The sequence below is a fragment of the Leuciscus leuciscus genome (assembly GCF_965113295.1).
Source record: "Leuciscus leuciscus genome assembly, chromosome: 6".
NCBI lineage: Eukaryota > Metazoa > Chordata > Actinopteri > Cypriniformes > Leuciscidae > Leuciscus > Leuciscus leuciscus.
The window spans coordinates 15,258,418-15,275,254 of NC_138730.1; the positions used below are offsets into that span (position 1 = coordinate 15,258,418).

General features: G+C 36.7%; 1 protein-coding gene and 2 long non-coding RNA genes across 13 annotated transcripts in view; 2 read left to right on the plus strand and 1 right to left on the minus strand.

Annotated features, from left to right (window-relative positions):
* tnk2b (tyrosine kinase, non-receptor, 2b) overlaps window positions 1-16,837 on the plus strand; it is a gene marked incomplete at its 3' end in the record, with an annotated part of 106,984 nt that overhangs the window by 66,168 nt on the left and 23,979 nt on the right. For all 11 annotated transcript variants that reach the window (XM_082173942.1, XM_082173943.1, XM_082173937.1 and 8 more), the window contains one exon: window positions 12,566-12,778. In XM_082173942.1, the coding sequence (XP_082030068.1) occupies window positions 12,566-12,778 (213 nt within the window). The remainder of the gene's footprint in view (window positions 1-12,565; window positions 12,779-16,837) is intronic.
* On the plus strand, window positions 1,065-5,415 carry LOC309501879. The gene is made up of 2 exons (XR_014207027.1): window positions 1,065-1,385; window positions 4,691-5,415. It is a non-coding gene; the product is annotated as an uncharacterized lncRNA (long non-coding RNA).
* Window positions 4,284-5,026, minus strand: LOC309501874. The gene is made up of 2 exons (XR_014207022.1): window positions 4,909-5,026; window positions 4,284-4,566 (listed from the first exon to the last, which is right to left on the minus strand). It is a non-coding gene; the product is annotated as an uncharacterized lncRNA (long non-coding RNA).

The following is a 16,837-nucleotide window of genomic DNA, read 5'->3' on the forward strand; positions in this document are numbered from 1 at the left end:
AGAATAAATGTATGATTTGCTCTGAGCTGTTTTCGTGTGGCCGGTTATAGCGCCACCTCTGTGTGAGTCTTGTTTTCATAGGGCTAGATGTATGGTTAGTGCTGACCGAAGACCTCACTGGAGCCAGAGTCAGTTTTAACCTGAGTAAATAGTAACAGCAGTTAATGCATTTGTAGTTATAACACACATTTATTCATTTCTGTTTATTTATGTTGGTCCGCCCTGCTCTGCTTCGTTTAATACAACTACAATGTTTCTTTTTCTGTGTTTGTATTATGTATTAAGTGTGTATTTGTGCTTCAGTGTTATCCCATTTGTAACAGTGTACAAAGAGCCAGGACTAGAATTAGAGAGACCGCAGAATGAATCTCTTTCTTCTCTGTTTGACTTGCCACATCATTAATCTCCTATTCCCAAATACATTTAAGGATGATAGACTGTGTTGCGCTCATTTACGGTCTTTTTGAAGGAAGTGTGTATGTGGGAGTGATATACATGCAGGGTCGGACGAATGGTTGCTTGTCTAAATCATTTGCTGGGCAAATTCCTCTGTCTGTGGGATGAGAGGACATCTTGACCTTTGGCACCAGAAACTGCACACTTGTGCTAACTGAAGTACACACACAGATATTTTCTAGATCTTTACTTTGTCAGAAAAAAAAAGTGAAAGTCATATACCTTTAGGGGTACAACAACATATCACTGGGGCAGTGCCCTTAAAGGGACAACTTTGTACCTTATTTGACCCTCAATAGTGCATATTACTATGAAAATTTTAAGGGTCGATAAAATACAAGAGTTGTCCCTTTGATGGGGATTTTACTGCCCCAGTGAAAAGCTGTAGTACCCCTAAAGGTAACATTTTTGCACATCTGAGTGTACTGTATATCATTACTTTTACTACCTGTATATAGTCACACAGAAAGTAGCACATGCACACAGGTTGATGTACAGTTGGTACTCAACCAGAATAATACTTTTACTGCATGTCAAGGTTATGCGTCTGATACTTCGTGTTATTTTAATTTGTTAGTAGGCCTAGATTTATGAACTGAAACAACAGTGAAATAAATTAAACTAAATTATGTCAAAAATAAAAACTTCTGAAATGTTAATTTATTGATTTGAAACACTTTTCTGAGCTTTGTTATTGATTGTCTGTAATTTGTATTAATAGGCGTTTAGATAATAACGTTGTAGCCTACATGCTGTTAACCGATGTTGGCCGACAGCATTTGTTTTTACCGTTCTTGATGCTTAAATAGGTAACAGATTATTAAAGTCAAATGTTTTGTTTAATTAATAATGGCACATTACAACATAAATTTGCTACATTCCAGTTGAGCCTCTGTTGTGCTGTACAGACGACAAAACCCGAAGGTGCTGTTGAAGGCAGATTATCAGCCGATCGCACCAGAAAATGAAGATGATGAAGCTCTTCTTTAATCTGATAAATTGTTTTGTGAATCATTCACGAAATTGAGATGACTGACAGCAGTGACGGACTGGCCATTGGGCAATGTGGGCAAATGCCACTGCGGCCGCCTGGTCTCATCACTTGTTGTGGCCGCATCACAAACAAATAAATAGGCTAAATAAAGCGAGGAAGCGGGGCGCAATGGCTGCAAGCGGCAGCACCACCAGCGGCTCGCTCGCCGCTCATCACAACTTGTGCCGCACAACCATATAAAAAGGCTAAATAAATAAATAAAGCGGAGATGCGGCCGCCTTTTGGCGGATTGGCCGCCCGCAACCGGCAGCACAGCCAGCGGCTCGCTCGGCGCTCATCACAACCATATAAAAAGGCTAAATAAATAAATAAAGCGGAGTGTCTGCAAAGTGTCTGCCAAATGCATAAATGTAAATGTAAATGTAAATATGAATAAAATAATAATAAATTAAGCGGAGCTGCAGGCGGCCACAAAAAAACAAGGAAAAAAGCAAACAAACAAACACCACGGCCTATCTCTGAAAAATAATAGCCTATGAACTAAATAATAATAATGACTTTTTATTTATATTTTTCCTGTGAAGGACAAATAGCCTAAATGTATGTAATCTCTCTATTTATAAGGTATTTTGAATGTTTTTAGTCAGTGGAATTTCTCGCGATCATTGACCTGATGAGATGATAGATAATGACAAGTGAATGATGGGTAATGAGAGCATATCAACAACACGAAGTGAAAGAAAATGGATCGAGGAATGAGAAAACGGCGAGTAGAAAAGGGTGGAGCAGAAAAAAAGAGAGAGAAGCGTAAGGCTTTATTGGCTGAAAGTGGGAAAAGCGTGGCCTCTCTGCTAAAATTGCCAGGGCCTCTTTTTGGTGCCAGTCCGCCACTGACTGACAGTGATACCCAGCCATAGAAACGAAAGAAAATTTTCAAAACAGATCCATACATTGAGCAAATCAATATAAAAACCAATGAAAATGTAAAAGAAAATGTTAATTCAGTTTAAAACCCCATCGCACATTTCAAGGTTTAAATAAATAGTCGGGACAGTTTATTTATTTTAAACAAGTCGAGTTGCGATGCAAAATGAGAAATACAGAATCTTATTCTTGTGACTTTTTCTTGCGACTTCTTGCGACAATTTTCAAAGAAATTGCAGCTTTGCTGTGTACAATTAAAACAGTACAAAATGAAAATAGTAGCCTACAAAGCAATATCAATTTAAGATCGGGCATTTTTCTTTGCCTCTCTCTCACAGATGCGCTGAATCTCATTTTAGCTAGTTTCTTTTGTCTCCCTCACTGCGCAAGCCGGGTCTCTATTACAATTAAATGTTTCAGGGTAGAAACACATCATACAGCTGATAATACTGTATATATCACTGAATGTCATCCACACCAATTACAAAAAAACAACTGTAACAAATTATTTAACCTTGTTTGCTTCAAAGAAAAAGAATGCCTTGTTGAATTCACCTTAGGCTACAATAAAACGAGATTGATCGCGAATTAAAGCGCTCTGTATCGTTGACAATCATACACACACTGCTCAAACATTCTGAAACTCTACAAAACCAGTTGAAACAACTGGATTGAACACTTCAATAGATTTTTTTTAAATGAAAAACCTTTAAATACATTAGCTACAATATTTATAATTTGATTAAGATAGGGCCTATTTGGACACATCGAGAGATTTATCCTGAAAGGAATTTTGCCTTTGCCTGTTCTGTATCATTAGGCTGTCTATCCAACACTCTCCATATGAAAGACGGGACATTAACACCTGCACCCCCACGATAAAGCCATTGAACTGCCCCTTCAAACCCCCCACAGGCTCTGAGAGGAGAGGAGCTAGACAAAGAGAAGTCGCAGACATTAGCATTATTAAAGTGTTGATAATGAAGTGTATTAACTAAATTTTTCATTAATTTTAGGCCAGCTTTTTCCAAGCAAAACGAAATACAAACTTCAAACTGTTCATTTGTTGTCATGAAAAAAAAATTCAACTCAATATTAAATTCCACAGGGATCTTTCAGTCGGGCTGGATCTTTCGATCCTTAAAACCAGGGTGCGATTTGTAAATTAAGCAGAGGGCGGTTATTTTTATTCAAATAAATCTCGAACCACAGTGGGTATTTCGTGCTGCTGTTAAACTAAATAACATTTATAGAATATTTATGAATTTAAATTACAACAATAACAATATCGCAACATTTCGACAAAAAAATATTTTATCTGTTTTTACATTTTAATTCAGGGTGATTTACATTTAATTAGAGCCAGATTTTCACTCTTGCCTTGTCGGTTGCCTCTCGGTTTCATATGGATTACATAATCAAATAACATTCTTTAAATATTTTGACATTTAAAGCTTTAAAGCTTTAGACATATTTCTTATTGTGACTGAGCTGAGGCAAGTGGCTTTCAGTTCATTTTTGTGATGCGCAGTTCCCGGAGACCGAGACCACAGAAAACGTTTTGTCGTTAGCCTATTGTGAGTGTACATGAATAAATGTTTACAGTTTTGAATTATGTACTCTTATCTGTATGACCAAAAAATGGAGGAGTATAAATAATGTTCAGCAGAAGCAGGGATTTAGGCCAGAAGGAAATCAGGAATACAGTAGTCCATGGTTGTTCTGGATTTGAACCTGTGTCATCTAAATCATTGAAACCCAAGTTCTACCACTCGACCACGAATTTGCTTTTCTTCATTTGTCTCGTTCCTTAATAGAATAGTAAAAATAATCAGCGTCATTGCACCTAATTTATTTTCACTGACTGCGAGATATGCCTATAATGGTCTTTTGGTGTAATTTTTGTTTGTTTGTTATCGTGCTGCTCTCCCGAGGAATAGGCTTCTGTTGCCCACCCACGTCTACAATATGAAATATAGGCTATATCGTTGTCGTCTGTATTTTTAACCTTTGTTTATATTTTTCTGGTCTGAAAGTTTGTTCTATTCTGTTTAAAATTTATATTACATAATTCAATTTTTGCTTTCGTTAAATTTAACCAATTCTTTTGTAGCCTAATAGGCATAGGCTATTTACTTTTTTTTAAGGTTTGTTCTATTGTTTTGTTTATTTTTATACATATTTAATCAAGTCTCATTCTTGTTGAAATAATGAAACATTTTTTTTTTTACAATACGTTGTGCTGTTTTAAAAAAATAAATAAACAGATAACCTACAAATAGAGATATATAAGTTCACTGTTCGTTCAAAAAAGAGTCTATATGTATCGTTTGTTTAAACAACATTAACCAAATTGTATTTATTTATTTAATAATAAAATTATTACTTTATAACATGCAGTTTCAACTACACCAAATATTAGGTTGTTGCGTTATTGTACAGCAAATGTCAATAGCTCTTTTTTTTTCATGTTTGTTGTAGGCTTATTTGGAAATTACCATAGTTGTAGTATTTCATCCTTGCTGTTAATTGACATTAGCCACACTTACGTTTCAAAATGCGGCAATTGCAACTGTTTTATAAAATGTCCCTTTGCGACACCTGGCGGTCATTTCGCGAATGACTTTGAAATGGGACTGGTTTATTTTTGCCGCGGTCGCTAGCACGGCGATAATAGGCATTAATATACGATACCTACTTAACCTCCACTCTGCTCTTTCATACATGTCAAATAATGAAATAAAAACACACACTGATTTCCTCCCTTGTGTGGAGGCTGTAGTTGCAGCATTGGCCTGGGTCTACAGGAAGTGGCCTGGATGAGAGCTTTCTAAAATTACACCTGTTTGTTTCCGTTCCTGGCACCAAGAGCAGACTGAGTAATCTGCCTCCTCACTCTACTGTTAGTGTGTGTGGGCATGCTTTTAGTTGACACGTATCCTCAGTAAGTGTTCTCCTGTTTCAAATGTTGCTTTCATTTAAATATGTATGTATATCTATATAGGAGGGGTCGGGAACCCTTTTCACCAAAGAGGTGATTTATTTTTATTTTTTTATTTTTTATTATGCATTTTTGAAAGAGCCAATGCAAAAACTAATATTTTACTATTATTATTAATTCACGAAAAACTCGTTTTTTTCCCCAATATATATTTCGATAACAATAGCTTAATTTAGCTTCATAAAAAAATAAAAAAATAATAATGCAACAAACAATAGATAACATGGTTTATTATGGAATTAATTGTGCAGGGCTTTTCAAGTTCCCACCTGAGAAAAATATTTTTTTTTAAAATTTTATATTTTTTTATGTAAAAATGCAGAATGTGTTCTGTGATGGGTAGATTTAGAGGTAGGGTTATTGTAAGGGGATTTAATGTACAGTTTGTACAGTATAAAAACCATTACAGCTATGGAGAGTCCCCACAAAGATAGTAAACCAGATGTGTGTGTGTCAGTCCAGTCCCTTTGAAATTTTCAATTCTCCTCTGCATTCTTTCTTTTCACTATCTCCACAAACTAGCTGGGCAGTTCCTTATATCTGAGCACCAGAGGTTGCCATGACTGTTCACACACAGCATTAGAATATGTCCTGGACTCGTTAGAATGAGTCCTGTATTTGACTGCTTAATATGGTTTCACACACAGTTTACTTATTTACTTATAACCGCATTATATCACACCTGTAACTCACCTGTAAAGTTTTGGAGGTCACAACTGTATTCTCCTCAAACCCCTGCTGTGTAAACCGGACTGGACAACTTGTTGTCTCTCTCGTCATACTGTGCAAAAGAACAACTCTGCGCTGCATATAGGCGTGTCACGTTAACTTACAGAGACGGAGATATGAGTCGTGTGTCATGTGAAGGATTCAGATTTGAGCCGCTAAGTAAGCTGCTGAACAGAAAATTGTGAGAACTAGATCTGTAAGATCTGTAAGTCAGATCGGTTTTGTCATTTCCAAACAGTATGAGCATAGCATAGAAACATGTGGTTTGCCATTGATTGGTGTTGTGCACAGCAGTGCATACGCAAATTGGTCGGGATTTGCAAACACTGAAACAATTTTTTACAAATGAGACCTTATTGTAAAGCGTTACCCAAATATTTTCTTAATCTTTAATATTTGGCCACTTCTTCACAATAGAAATGCTTCAGCCACTGTAATTTCTTAAACAAGAATATGTGGACACTGGACATCAAAATATGCAAACTCAGAGCAAGGGTTTAAACTTCTATATTGAAATCGCAGTGAACAGTGTGCAGAAACATATTGATATATTCTCCTGTGTTGGTGTAGGTTTATAAATGTTTTGCATTACAAATCTGATTTGTAAGCAACCCAAACTCTCAGCATACACAGTGTGCAGAGATGGAGTTTGAGACACGCTTCACACATGTAAATGATAACAGTTCTGTGAACGGAGCCTCTCTGAGATGATTTTTGCCGAAGAGCAACAGGTTCCCAACCACTTTGTTTTTTTATTATTTATTTATGTGTTTGTCACTGAGTTTAGGTGTTATTACTACATTGACAGTAAAACCTGAATCATCTATATTGTGTAGAGCAGCCAACAATTCCCACTTTTGGAACGGCTTAATAAACTTAGTAATATTCGCTTAATGAAAATGTAAAAATTACAGAAAGATTTTATGAGGGGTAGTTTTTGGGTTAAGGGGACTGAAGATATCATTGGTTCAGTATTAAAACAATAGAAGTCATTGGAAAATCCCAAACCATGATAGAAAGATGTGTTTGGATTTGTTACTCATTGAGGCCTTTGTCAGTGTGTAATGTATCTTTGCTATGTGTACGGTTATCACGCGGTAGTCTGGGGTTCAAGGCTCTGTCTGGATCCTCTATATTCACTCTGGTCCCAGTTCAATTTTTCTATTTTCAGCCTGTCCGTCAAATCCAGGCTCTCACTCTCAAGGCTAGAGACATTGCGTTCCATCCTTCTCTATTTCTGTTTTCTCTTTTTTTTTTTTTTTTTTTTTTTTTGCATCATCTCTGTCTGTCTGATATGTCTGTCTGTTTTTAATGGGTTAAGGCAGTGGTCTTCAAAAAAATTTTCATGAGAACCACACTGATAGGAAAGAGTCAATAGGAGAACCACTTTTACCGCAAAGTATTAAGTTACATTCAGTCATAAATACCATGTCTGCTTATCAATCTGCCATCCCCGAACTTACAATCATTCTTTATCATTTACCAGTAAAATTTGTAACTGAGACTAGATGATTTCCCTTAATGACAAAAAAGCAGGATTTCCTTAACGCTCATCCCAGAATATATTTTGAATGACCTTAATTTTTTTTTTTTTTTTTTTACATTAGCCCATCATGTATCTCACCATCCAAGAGCACATTCGGCATTAACCCTCTGAGGTCTGAGCTGTTTTCTGGGCCATGGAGGTGTTCTGACATGCTCTGACATTTGTGTTTTTTTCTGTTACTAGTGACATTTTCATGGCTAAAGTCTAATTACACTGTATTCAGCACAAACTCTGCTACAATAATATATCAGCAGCATGTATGTAAAAGTTTGTAGTTTTGAGATAATGACATTTATGCGTGGTTTGTGAAAATACAAAAAAAAATTGTCACTGAAATAAGGCCATGAAACCCATACTGATTATTTCTTCACAAGACTTTTGAAAATTGTATGACGTAGCCTAGAATATTTGCTCCAAAACTATGTGAAAATCACCCTGACTGCTCATTCAGATAAGACAATATATTGATTTAAAATTTCTAAGACGTGTTTTGTGTGACAAAGCCATATTCGAAGAGGCGTGATCATCTCATGAATATGTAAGCTTTTAACACCTGAGAAAGACAAAGACACTCCCCTAACGGCCCTATTAGGAGCGATCAGGCCCTGTCATTCAGAGCAACCTTGCACAAAGAATGAGGAGATTTTAAAAAGAATGGCTTTTAGATTGTTTGGATTTATTTACAACACAACATAACCCAAAAATACACAACAAATGACAAAAGAGCACATTGAAAACAATGATCCAAAGACAGAGACCTTTGTGCCATTCCTAAAAACATTGTACATACCATTTCCAAGGTGTTTGATTTTCACTTTACCATGTTCATGTACAGAGACTCATGTGAATGTTGAAGTCAGCAGGACTCAGTTGCATCTGGTCCCTGAAAGAAAAGAAAAAAGTGAACATACTGGTATCAAGAGAAACTAGGCCTGCACGATTTTGGGAATACATTTTAGATTTTTCTGGTTAAAATTGCTTTTTAAAATTCACAGAATACACACACACACACACACACACACACACACACACACACACACACACACACACACACACACACACACACACACACACACACACACACACACACACACACACACACACACACACACACACACACAAATGTTTCCAACAATATATAATATAAAGAACACCATATTTGTTGTGCCTTGTAGGCATAAGCTATGTGCAGTACTGCATAAAATAATTTTATTTTACAAAGCAGCCTATAAATCTTCCAAAAGATTTCAGTAACAATGCTAGAGAAAAATATATTGATTATCTTATGTTACTTCAAATGTTTCCATTCGTTATGATGATATGAAATGAGATAATAGTAAAAACATAAAGCCTAATGTTTGGTGCATTTTTCCTTTCAAACGCAATCGCGCTCCAAAATATGATACATTCAAACCCACAGCGCGCTCCAAAATATGATACATTCAAACGCCATCGCGCTCCAAAATATTAAACATTATGGTTATACATATCTATGTTTGAGCAGATATCCACAAACAGTATTTAACAGTAAACACGGGTCTAAATAGTATAATATTCACCATATATCTAGCAACAGTTCAACTGCAATGTGAAGTTTATGCAACAATACCATAAACTAATAAGTACGAATTTCTTACCTTACATCTTTCTTGTCTTCAAATCGCGTTCTTCTTCTTCTGATGTAAATCCAATGTAAGCTCACAGCGCGTCTTCCAAACTCGACGAAAAGCAGAGACTTGTGAAGTGTTTTGGTGTTTTGTGTTTGAGGTAACGAGGGCGTTCGCGTTCCATGTGGAGATTTGCATGTGAATCTCTTTTGCGCGAGTGGGCGTGTCGAATTAAAAGTAATTAGCAAGCGTTTGAGATACTGGACATCCTGTTGGTTTTATACAAATTACTTAAACAGAGAATATTTGTTTTCAGTTTGAATCCGATCATTTAAAAGTACACACTTAAATGTGTATAAAGGTATATGGCTCATAAATGTGTGAGAAGTATTCGCTGAGTTTTGTTTCAGTTTATAGACGTGCTCAAGAAAAAAAAGTTCACCGCGACGGAGAGGCAGAACGCACACCCTGTTTATTTTCTTTATTTTACAAAAGCACAATGTTTTGATTTGATTGTAAGTGGACACATACAAAAGTAGAAATATCACAGATTCTTTTTTTATATTTCTTTTTTCTGTATAACCATAAATGACGGAGTAATTTAAGTTTATTGTACTACAATGTGAAGAAAATCCAGCAAAACGCGGGGGCGCGTTTTCCGACCTCAGAGGGTTAAGAGCTGAAAAGGCCGCCAAAACTGGCAACTCCGCAGTGAGTCACGGCTATGTTTACATGCACAACATTTGTTTCAATCTGACTGAATTAATTCCGATTGATGAATCTGAATGTATTGTTTACAATGAACGCTAAACAAGTGATCGAGTTGATGTGCGTGTTTATATGTCACAAGCTTCAAATCGGACTACATTTTACATGCACACACTGCACAAATATACAAAGTTTCCCGCTGTTTGCGATTAATAACCATTCTCCTACATTGGTTCTTTATTTGTTTTAAACAGCAGACTTAATATTTATCCATTGGTCATATCCATTTATCCTGGTCATAATTTGGAGACAATGAGCAGATGAACTGTTGTGCCGTGCTGTTTATATTTATCACTCAGTAAAAATGCCCCTCCCCACGCCCAAAACCAGTCGTCTGTGGATGAGAATCTGAAACAAGGACTGGTGGGACGTTGTCCTGCTTCACTTCACAGATGCTGAGTGAAAGGAGAATTTTAGAATGACGGGACACTCATGTAATATGACACTTTATTCAACAGGAAGAACAGGTCATTCCGCGCATCACACGTCATTACGCTATTTATACGTCATTACTCTATTTATACGTCATTGCACATGCGCAGTCCTTAAAGTTTCGGATTTCAATCCGATTAAGTGTTTACATGTTCTCTCGATCGGATTAGAAAAGGAAATTCACCCCTTTCAATCCAATCGAAATTTCATTCGGATCGAGCTCAATAGGATCGATTAAGGTGTTTACATGAAGGCTTTTCAGTCCAATTGAGCCGTCAATCCAATTACTAATGGATTATCTGGTTGCATGTAAACGTAGCAAGTGTCATGGATGTAAAGGCAGAGCAAGTTTAAATATCTTTTATAGTCTATATTTCCATCTTGTAATGCCGCTGTTTTGGGTATTTTTTAAATATAAAATAATTGTAATATAGCAGAGACTTAGAGTATTTTAATGGGTTATGTTATAGCTAGGGGTGGCACGGTACATGAAAAAACATCCGAACCGTTCGGTTCGCTTGTCTCGGTTCGGTGCGTGTGTGCGTCGCGCGGTTCGCACGGTTCGACGCATGCGCAATGTAGCCTTGTGCCCGTGCTACTGCTAATACAATGCTAAATCATAAATCAGACAAATGTAGAATAACATTACAATGTCCAGCAATCGATTTAAATAGTACACTGGGTTTACTTAGACATTTAATGAGATCAACTCCACTAGGCTATATGTTGTTTTTTTCACGTGAATAAATAGGCTACATAGATCGACTGTTCCACGATCGACTGTCGACTGTATGTACTTTAATGGTCCAGTGGCAGAACTTGCCAAGCGTGTCAAAGGTTCTGAGTTCTAATCTGCACTCGTATATATTTTTCTTTTTCATCAAAACCGATTATGTTTATCAGCGGTTGTATATCAAGCAGGGACAGATTTGTATGAATTTTGTTTTGTGATTTCATCGGAACGAATAGAGTAGCCTAGAGTCTCCTCAACGGACTGAAGCGCGCGTCTGAGTGAAGAATGTGCGGCCGCTGCGGTGTGTGCGCGAGCCACGAGAACACTGTATCAGCGCCACTGATCGCAACGGCAACGAGCACTTTGATCACTTGATTAAAAAAAACACATTTCAGCGCTAGATTGCTTCTTATTTAACAAAAGAACGAAACGAATACTTTGCTAGTTAACTGGAAATGTTTTATTTATTTGTATTGGTACATCCGTGCTGGGACATAATATCAACCCTGGCAAAAAGTGGTGACAAATAACTGTCCGACACAGCCCACGGGAAATGAGAAGCTGCGTTTTGCAAACACACCCCATTTATGAAATAAATAAATAAATAATTAGATAATTCAGCTATATATCATATGCTGAAGTAAATTTTTGGAGTGTTAAAGATTAAAAGAAAAAACAACAACAAGAACCGTACAGAACCGAAAACCGTGACCCAAAAACCGTGATACGAACCGAACCGTGGGTTTTGTGAACCGTGCCACCCCTAGTTATAGCCCTACTTTTTAAAAATGTTTTCATGAAATATATGTATTGACTGCATTATCATATCACCGTATTATTTACCGCCATGCAAGCCACAAATTAAAGCTTGTCAAGCCGCAGGAGGCTCGCGAGCCGCGCAGTGAGTAACAGTGGGCTAAAGTTAGGGTTATCTCTCACTCCTTCACCTTTCGTTGCTGCCAATCCTCCTTGTCCCTTAAGTTACAGCCCCTGGCTTACCTCAGCCCACACCCTGGTTCTTGATATCTTAGCTCTCCTCGGCCGGCCCACAGGCTCCTCATACAAAGTGCCTCAAGCTGATAAGCAGTTGGAAAGAGTAGCTCTGTCTAGAATCGCTGTCTCTCTCTCTTGTTGTGATTTCTACTGCTGTCCTTCATTTTGGTTTTGGGATGTTCCATATTAGTGGTTATCATTACCGTAATGGAATAGAGACTAGCCAGGGAGTCCTCAAGTTTCTTGTACACATTCAATGCAGTTCCAGCTGTGCACAATTAAAAGATGGTTTGTTATGTGTTCAACAAAGCCCTTATCATGTGTTGATAAGGGCTTTTATTTGTCACCTCTAGATCTTGACTTTGTTTTTGTTATCCCTCAGGTTTTCAGTGGGAAGAGACCAGAAGGAGACTTTAATCCCCAGCCAGCCAGTACTTTCCGAAAACCCTCCCCCACATCTCCACCGCTGGACGGCCAGCAGCAGACCCTCACCTGTCTCATCAGCGAAAAAGACCTTGCCCTCTTTGAGAAACTGGGTGACGGCTCCTTCGGTGTGGTCAAACGTGGAGAGTGGTTCACGCCAAATGGAAAAGTGGTGAGTGGAAGAGGGGAGAAAGGATGAAAGTGTTTGAAAAAAACAGAGGGGGCTTTGTTGAAAACACCAGATGCAGAAGTCAGGCACCAGCTCAGTCATGCACTGGGGCGTACTCAAGATTAGTGTTAATTTTGTCAGCTATTTTTAAGTTTAGTCTTAGTCCTGTGTCAAATGTACTTAGTTTTTATTTTATTTAAGCAACCTTGTCCTGTTTTTATTTAGTCAACTTTTAGTTGACAAAAGCCTGGTTTCAAAGACCGGGCTTAGATTAAGCCAGGATTAGACCTTAGTTCAATTAGGACATTTAAGTAGATTCTATAAGCATGCCTTAGGGAATTTTTTTTTTTTTTTTGAGACAAAACAATGGCACTGACATATTTTAAGATATGTCTGTGCAAGTTGCTTTCAGTTAAAACAGCACAAACATGCATTTTAGTCTGGGACTAGGTTTAACCCCCTGAGGTCGGCCGTATCGCCGGCGATACCAGCTCGCTTTTTTTTTTATCAGTGTAAAAGAAACTCATAAATACTCTGTTGACTTTGATTTTCCATAGTAGTTTCATACATCAATCGATTCTGTTAAATGTGTATTATTTTTGTGTATACTCACAATAAAAACAAAGTGTTGTGCTTTTTGCCAAATAAAGAAAAATAAACACGAAGCGAGTTCTGCCTTCTCTCTGCCAGTGAAGTCTATTCTGAAACAGTGAAGTCGCGTCCGAAAATGAACAATAACTCAGCGAATACTCAGTCAAACAGGCATACAGACACACAGGCATGAAGCTTGAATTCTCTTCTTTTAAATGAAGTAATTTATATAAAAAACAAATATTCTCATCTTGTGAAATCTGTATTAAAAGAGAGCGATTCCAGTCGAGCTCATCTCAGCTCATTACGTTTTAATCGGCCCCGCCCACGGAGAGCGTGCGCTATTCAAACGCAAATGACTGAGACGATCCCATACAAACTGTGAACGCCCACATATCAGCTCGAGAAAACACATCAAGTTTATTCAGATCAGTGTAGTGGTTTACACTGTCTCGCAGCGCTGTGATTAATAATAATAATGGAAAACGTACCTTAGAAGTGCTGGTATTTCGAGCAATGGATGGAATACTGTAGTAAGTTTTTTTTTTTTTCATTCTCAAGTAAATCGCGTTTCTGTGTGAATGAATGAACGGCAGAGATGCTCGCTGTTTACCACAATACATTTGTATAAGCAACGTATTAAACTGCAAATTAACATTTATATTCCTTATAATAAAAACGAAAGACCTATGTTACAGACAAATGAAAGACAACATTACGTTGATTAGTTTTGGATAGATTACACATTTTTACTGTAAAATATCTGCCACCTCAAATAAGCTTTTGTTTGCCAATTTTTGCTAATATGTTAAATATAGTATGTTTTGTCAATGTAGGCTATATTCGAAGTAATGAATCCTTAACTTTGAAATATGTATGATAAAATGTATACTTTAGTTTTTACAAAGAAAGATTACACTTCAATTGTTGTTGTAATTGTAACCTTTTTAATAAAAAAATATATATTTACAAGGTAGATGTAAACAAATTTTAAAAGGTAAATATAAGCCTTTTCTTTAAATAATTTTTATTGTGTTTTATTATTGATAAATTTGGGGAGAGGATACATATTCCAAAACTGAAAATACAGTATGAGAATTCTTATTGTCACATATTTAGTATGTGTTTTGTGGCCTTATTTCAGAAACTTTAGTTTTTAGTTTTTTCAATAACCATGCATAAACATTATTCTCTCAAAAATACAAACATGTACATGCATGTTGCTCACATATTATGGTAGCCCTGTTTGTGCTAAATAGAGTGTAATTATACCTTTGCCATTAATATGTTTATAAGCAACTGAAAAAAGCACAAATGTCAGGGCATGTCAGAACATCTCAAGGACCCCAAAAACCCCTCAGACCCCAGAGGGTTAAGCCTTTTATGTGAAACCGGGGGTAAATGTCTGGGCATTTTAGTCTAGTTTTAGTCAATGAAAACTTTGTCATATTTTCAATAATGCTGCATAATGGTACCCTGGAAATCCAGAGTTCTCGCGAGAGCACAAGTTGAATTTGCTCAGCGAGTTTACACTGGCGTCGAGTAATGATGCTCATTAAATATGCCCTAGTATCTGAGCTGCACCAATCACATCGGGTTATCTGATATAGGCGGGCCAGAGGCGAGCTAAACAGATGACGACAGCACTGTGACGTCGAAGTCATTAGTAAACATTGCAAGATGGCTATGGATGAACACCAGTTGTTTGAAACTGCTTTGGCCGCTACAATGAACGAGTTAGACTTGGCTTTTTCTCTAAAAGAGGAACAGAAGATGGCGCTTGAATCGTTCCTTTGCAAGAAGAGAGAAACTTTATTGTCATTGTAGTTATACAACGAAATTTGTTTGGTAACTCACAGAGTTCAGCAGCCATAAAAACAAAACAAAAACAGCACATTGGAGGGGCGTTTTTGCTGTTTTGCCGACCGGATACGGCAATAGTCTAATCTACCAGTTAGCTCCGCTGGTAGCCGAGTGTATGGGGCTTATTGTTGTGATTGGTCGTAGTGTTATCCAATTGCGTGTAGTGAGATTTTCAAAAACATGCTTGGTGCCGCCCCTCGAGCTGGCCGATTTTCATTAATCGATGCCAGACCATTAATCTTTCAGATTTAGGTCTGGATTTTTAGATTAGATTAGATTAGATTCAATTTTATTGTCATTACACAAGTACAGGTACAAGGCAACGAAATGCAGTTTAGGTCTAACCAGAAGTGCAATAGCAGCAAGTGCAGGATATACAGTGGTTCCATAAGTGCAGAACATGGATATGTACTGAATAAATATAGAGTTGAATACTATTATAAACAAAAATGTACAGATACATTTGTCCTATGAATATAATATACAGATAACTATTACTGTGAACAGAATTTACAGCTAGATATGTACTGAATATAATATACAGATGGCTATTACTATAAACAGAATTTTTACAGATATGTACTGAATATAATATACAGATGGCTGTTACTATAAACAGAATTTTACAGATAGATATGTACTATGAATATATATACAGATGGCTGTTACTATAAACAGAATGTGAGCATAATATACAGATGGCTATTACTATAAACAGAATTTTACAAATAGATATATGTATAAGTTAGGCTAAAATGAGCAGTATAACAATGGATTTAAAGTAGTGTAAATAAAGTTGGACAGAAGCTATCCGAGTGAAAGTGCAGTGGAAAGTAATTGCATATTACAGTTAAAGTACGGTATTGCAAATGTATATGTAAACAGTCGATACTGTAGACAGGCTATGATAATGGTTAAACTGATAAAACTGTATCAGTATCAATAATAATAACTCAAAATTATAATCACAATGATTGTTGTCATTTGAGAAATTTATTTTTTACATTTCATCAGAATTATTGCACTTTCACCTAGAAGTACAAATCAGGAGAGTGTCAATTCATACGCATGGGTGTTTACCTCATCTACTGTACGGATTTATTATAGGCTATTTATCATATAAATTAACACTCTGTCTACATTATGAAAACTGGTAAAACAAGAAACTTCTCTCAAAAATGAAAACAGAAAAACAATAATGTAGGTTGTAATTACTATTAGGAATTTCACTATTAAAACAACAGAAAATTCAGCAACCACAATCGCAAACAATATAGTCGAGATCTATGTTTGGATTTATTACAGTGCAAATACAGACTGATTGAATGACAATTTCATTTGTTTGAAATTTCATCTGCTCTTATTCCGCAGTGCAGAGAGAGCGCATGCACATGGTTGCCAGATTGCAAAGAATAAGTAAAATGCTGGGGAGAAAATGTAACAGAAAAGCTCTGTTTGGGGGATTTAAACTCTTGACATTTGGCAACCACAAACATGAACGCTCATGTTAAGCAGCATGTAATATTTTGTCTCATCTTTTTTTCTCGACAAAAATAGAGAGATTTTTGTAACGTTTTTGTTTTTTAATTTCATTTTAGTCTCATCTTT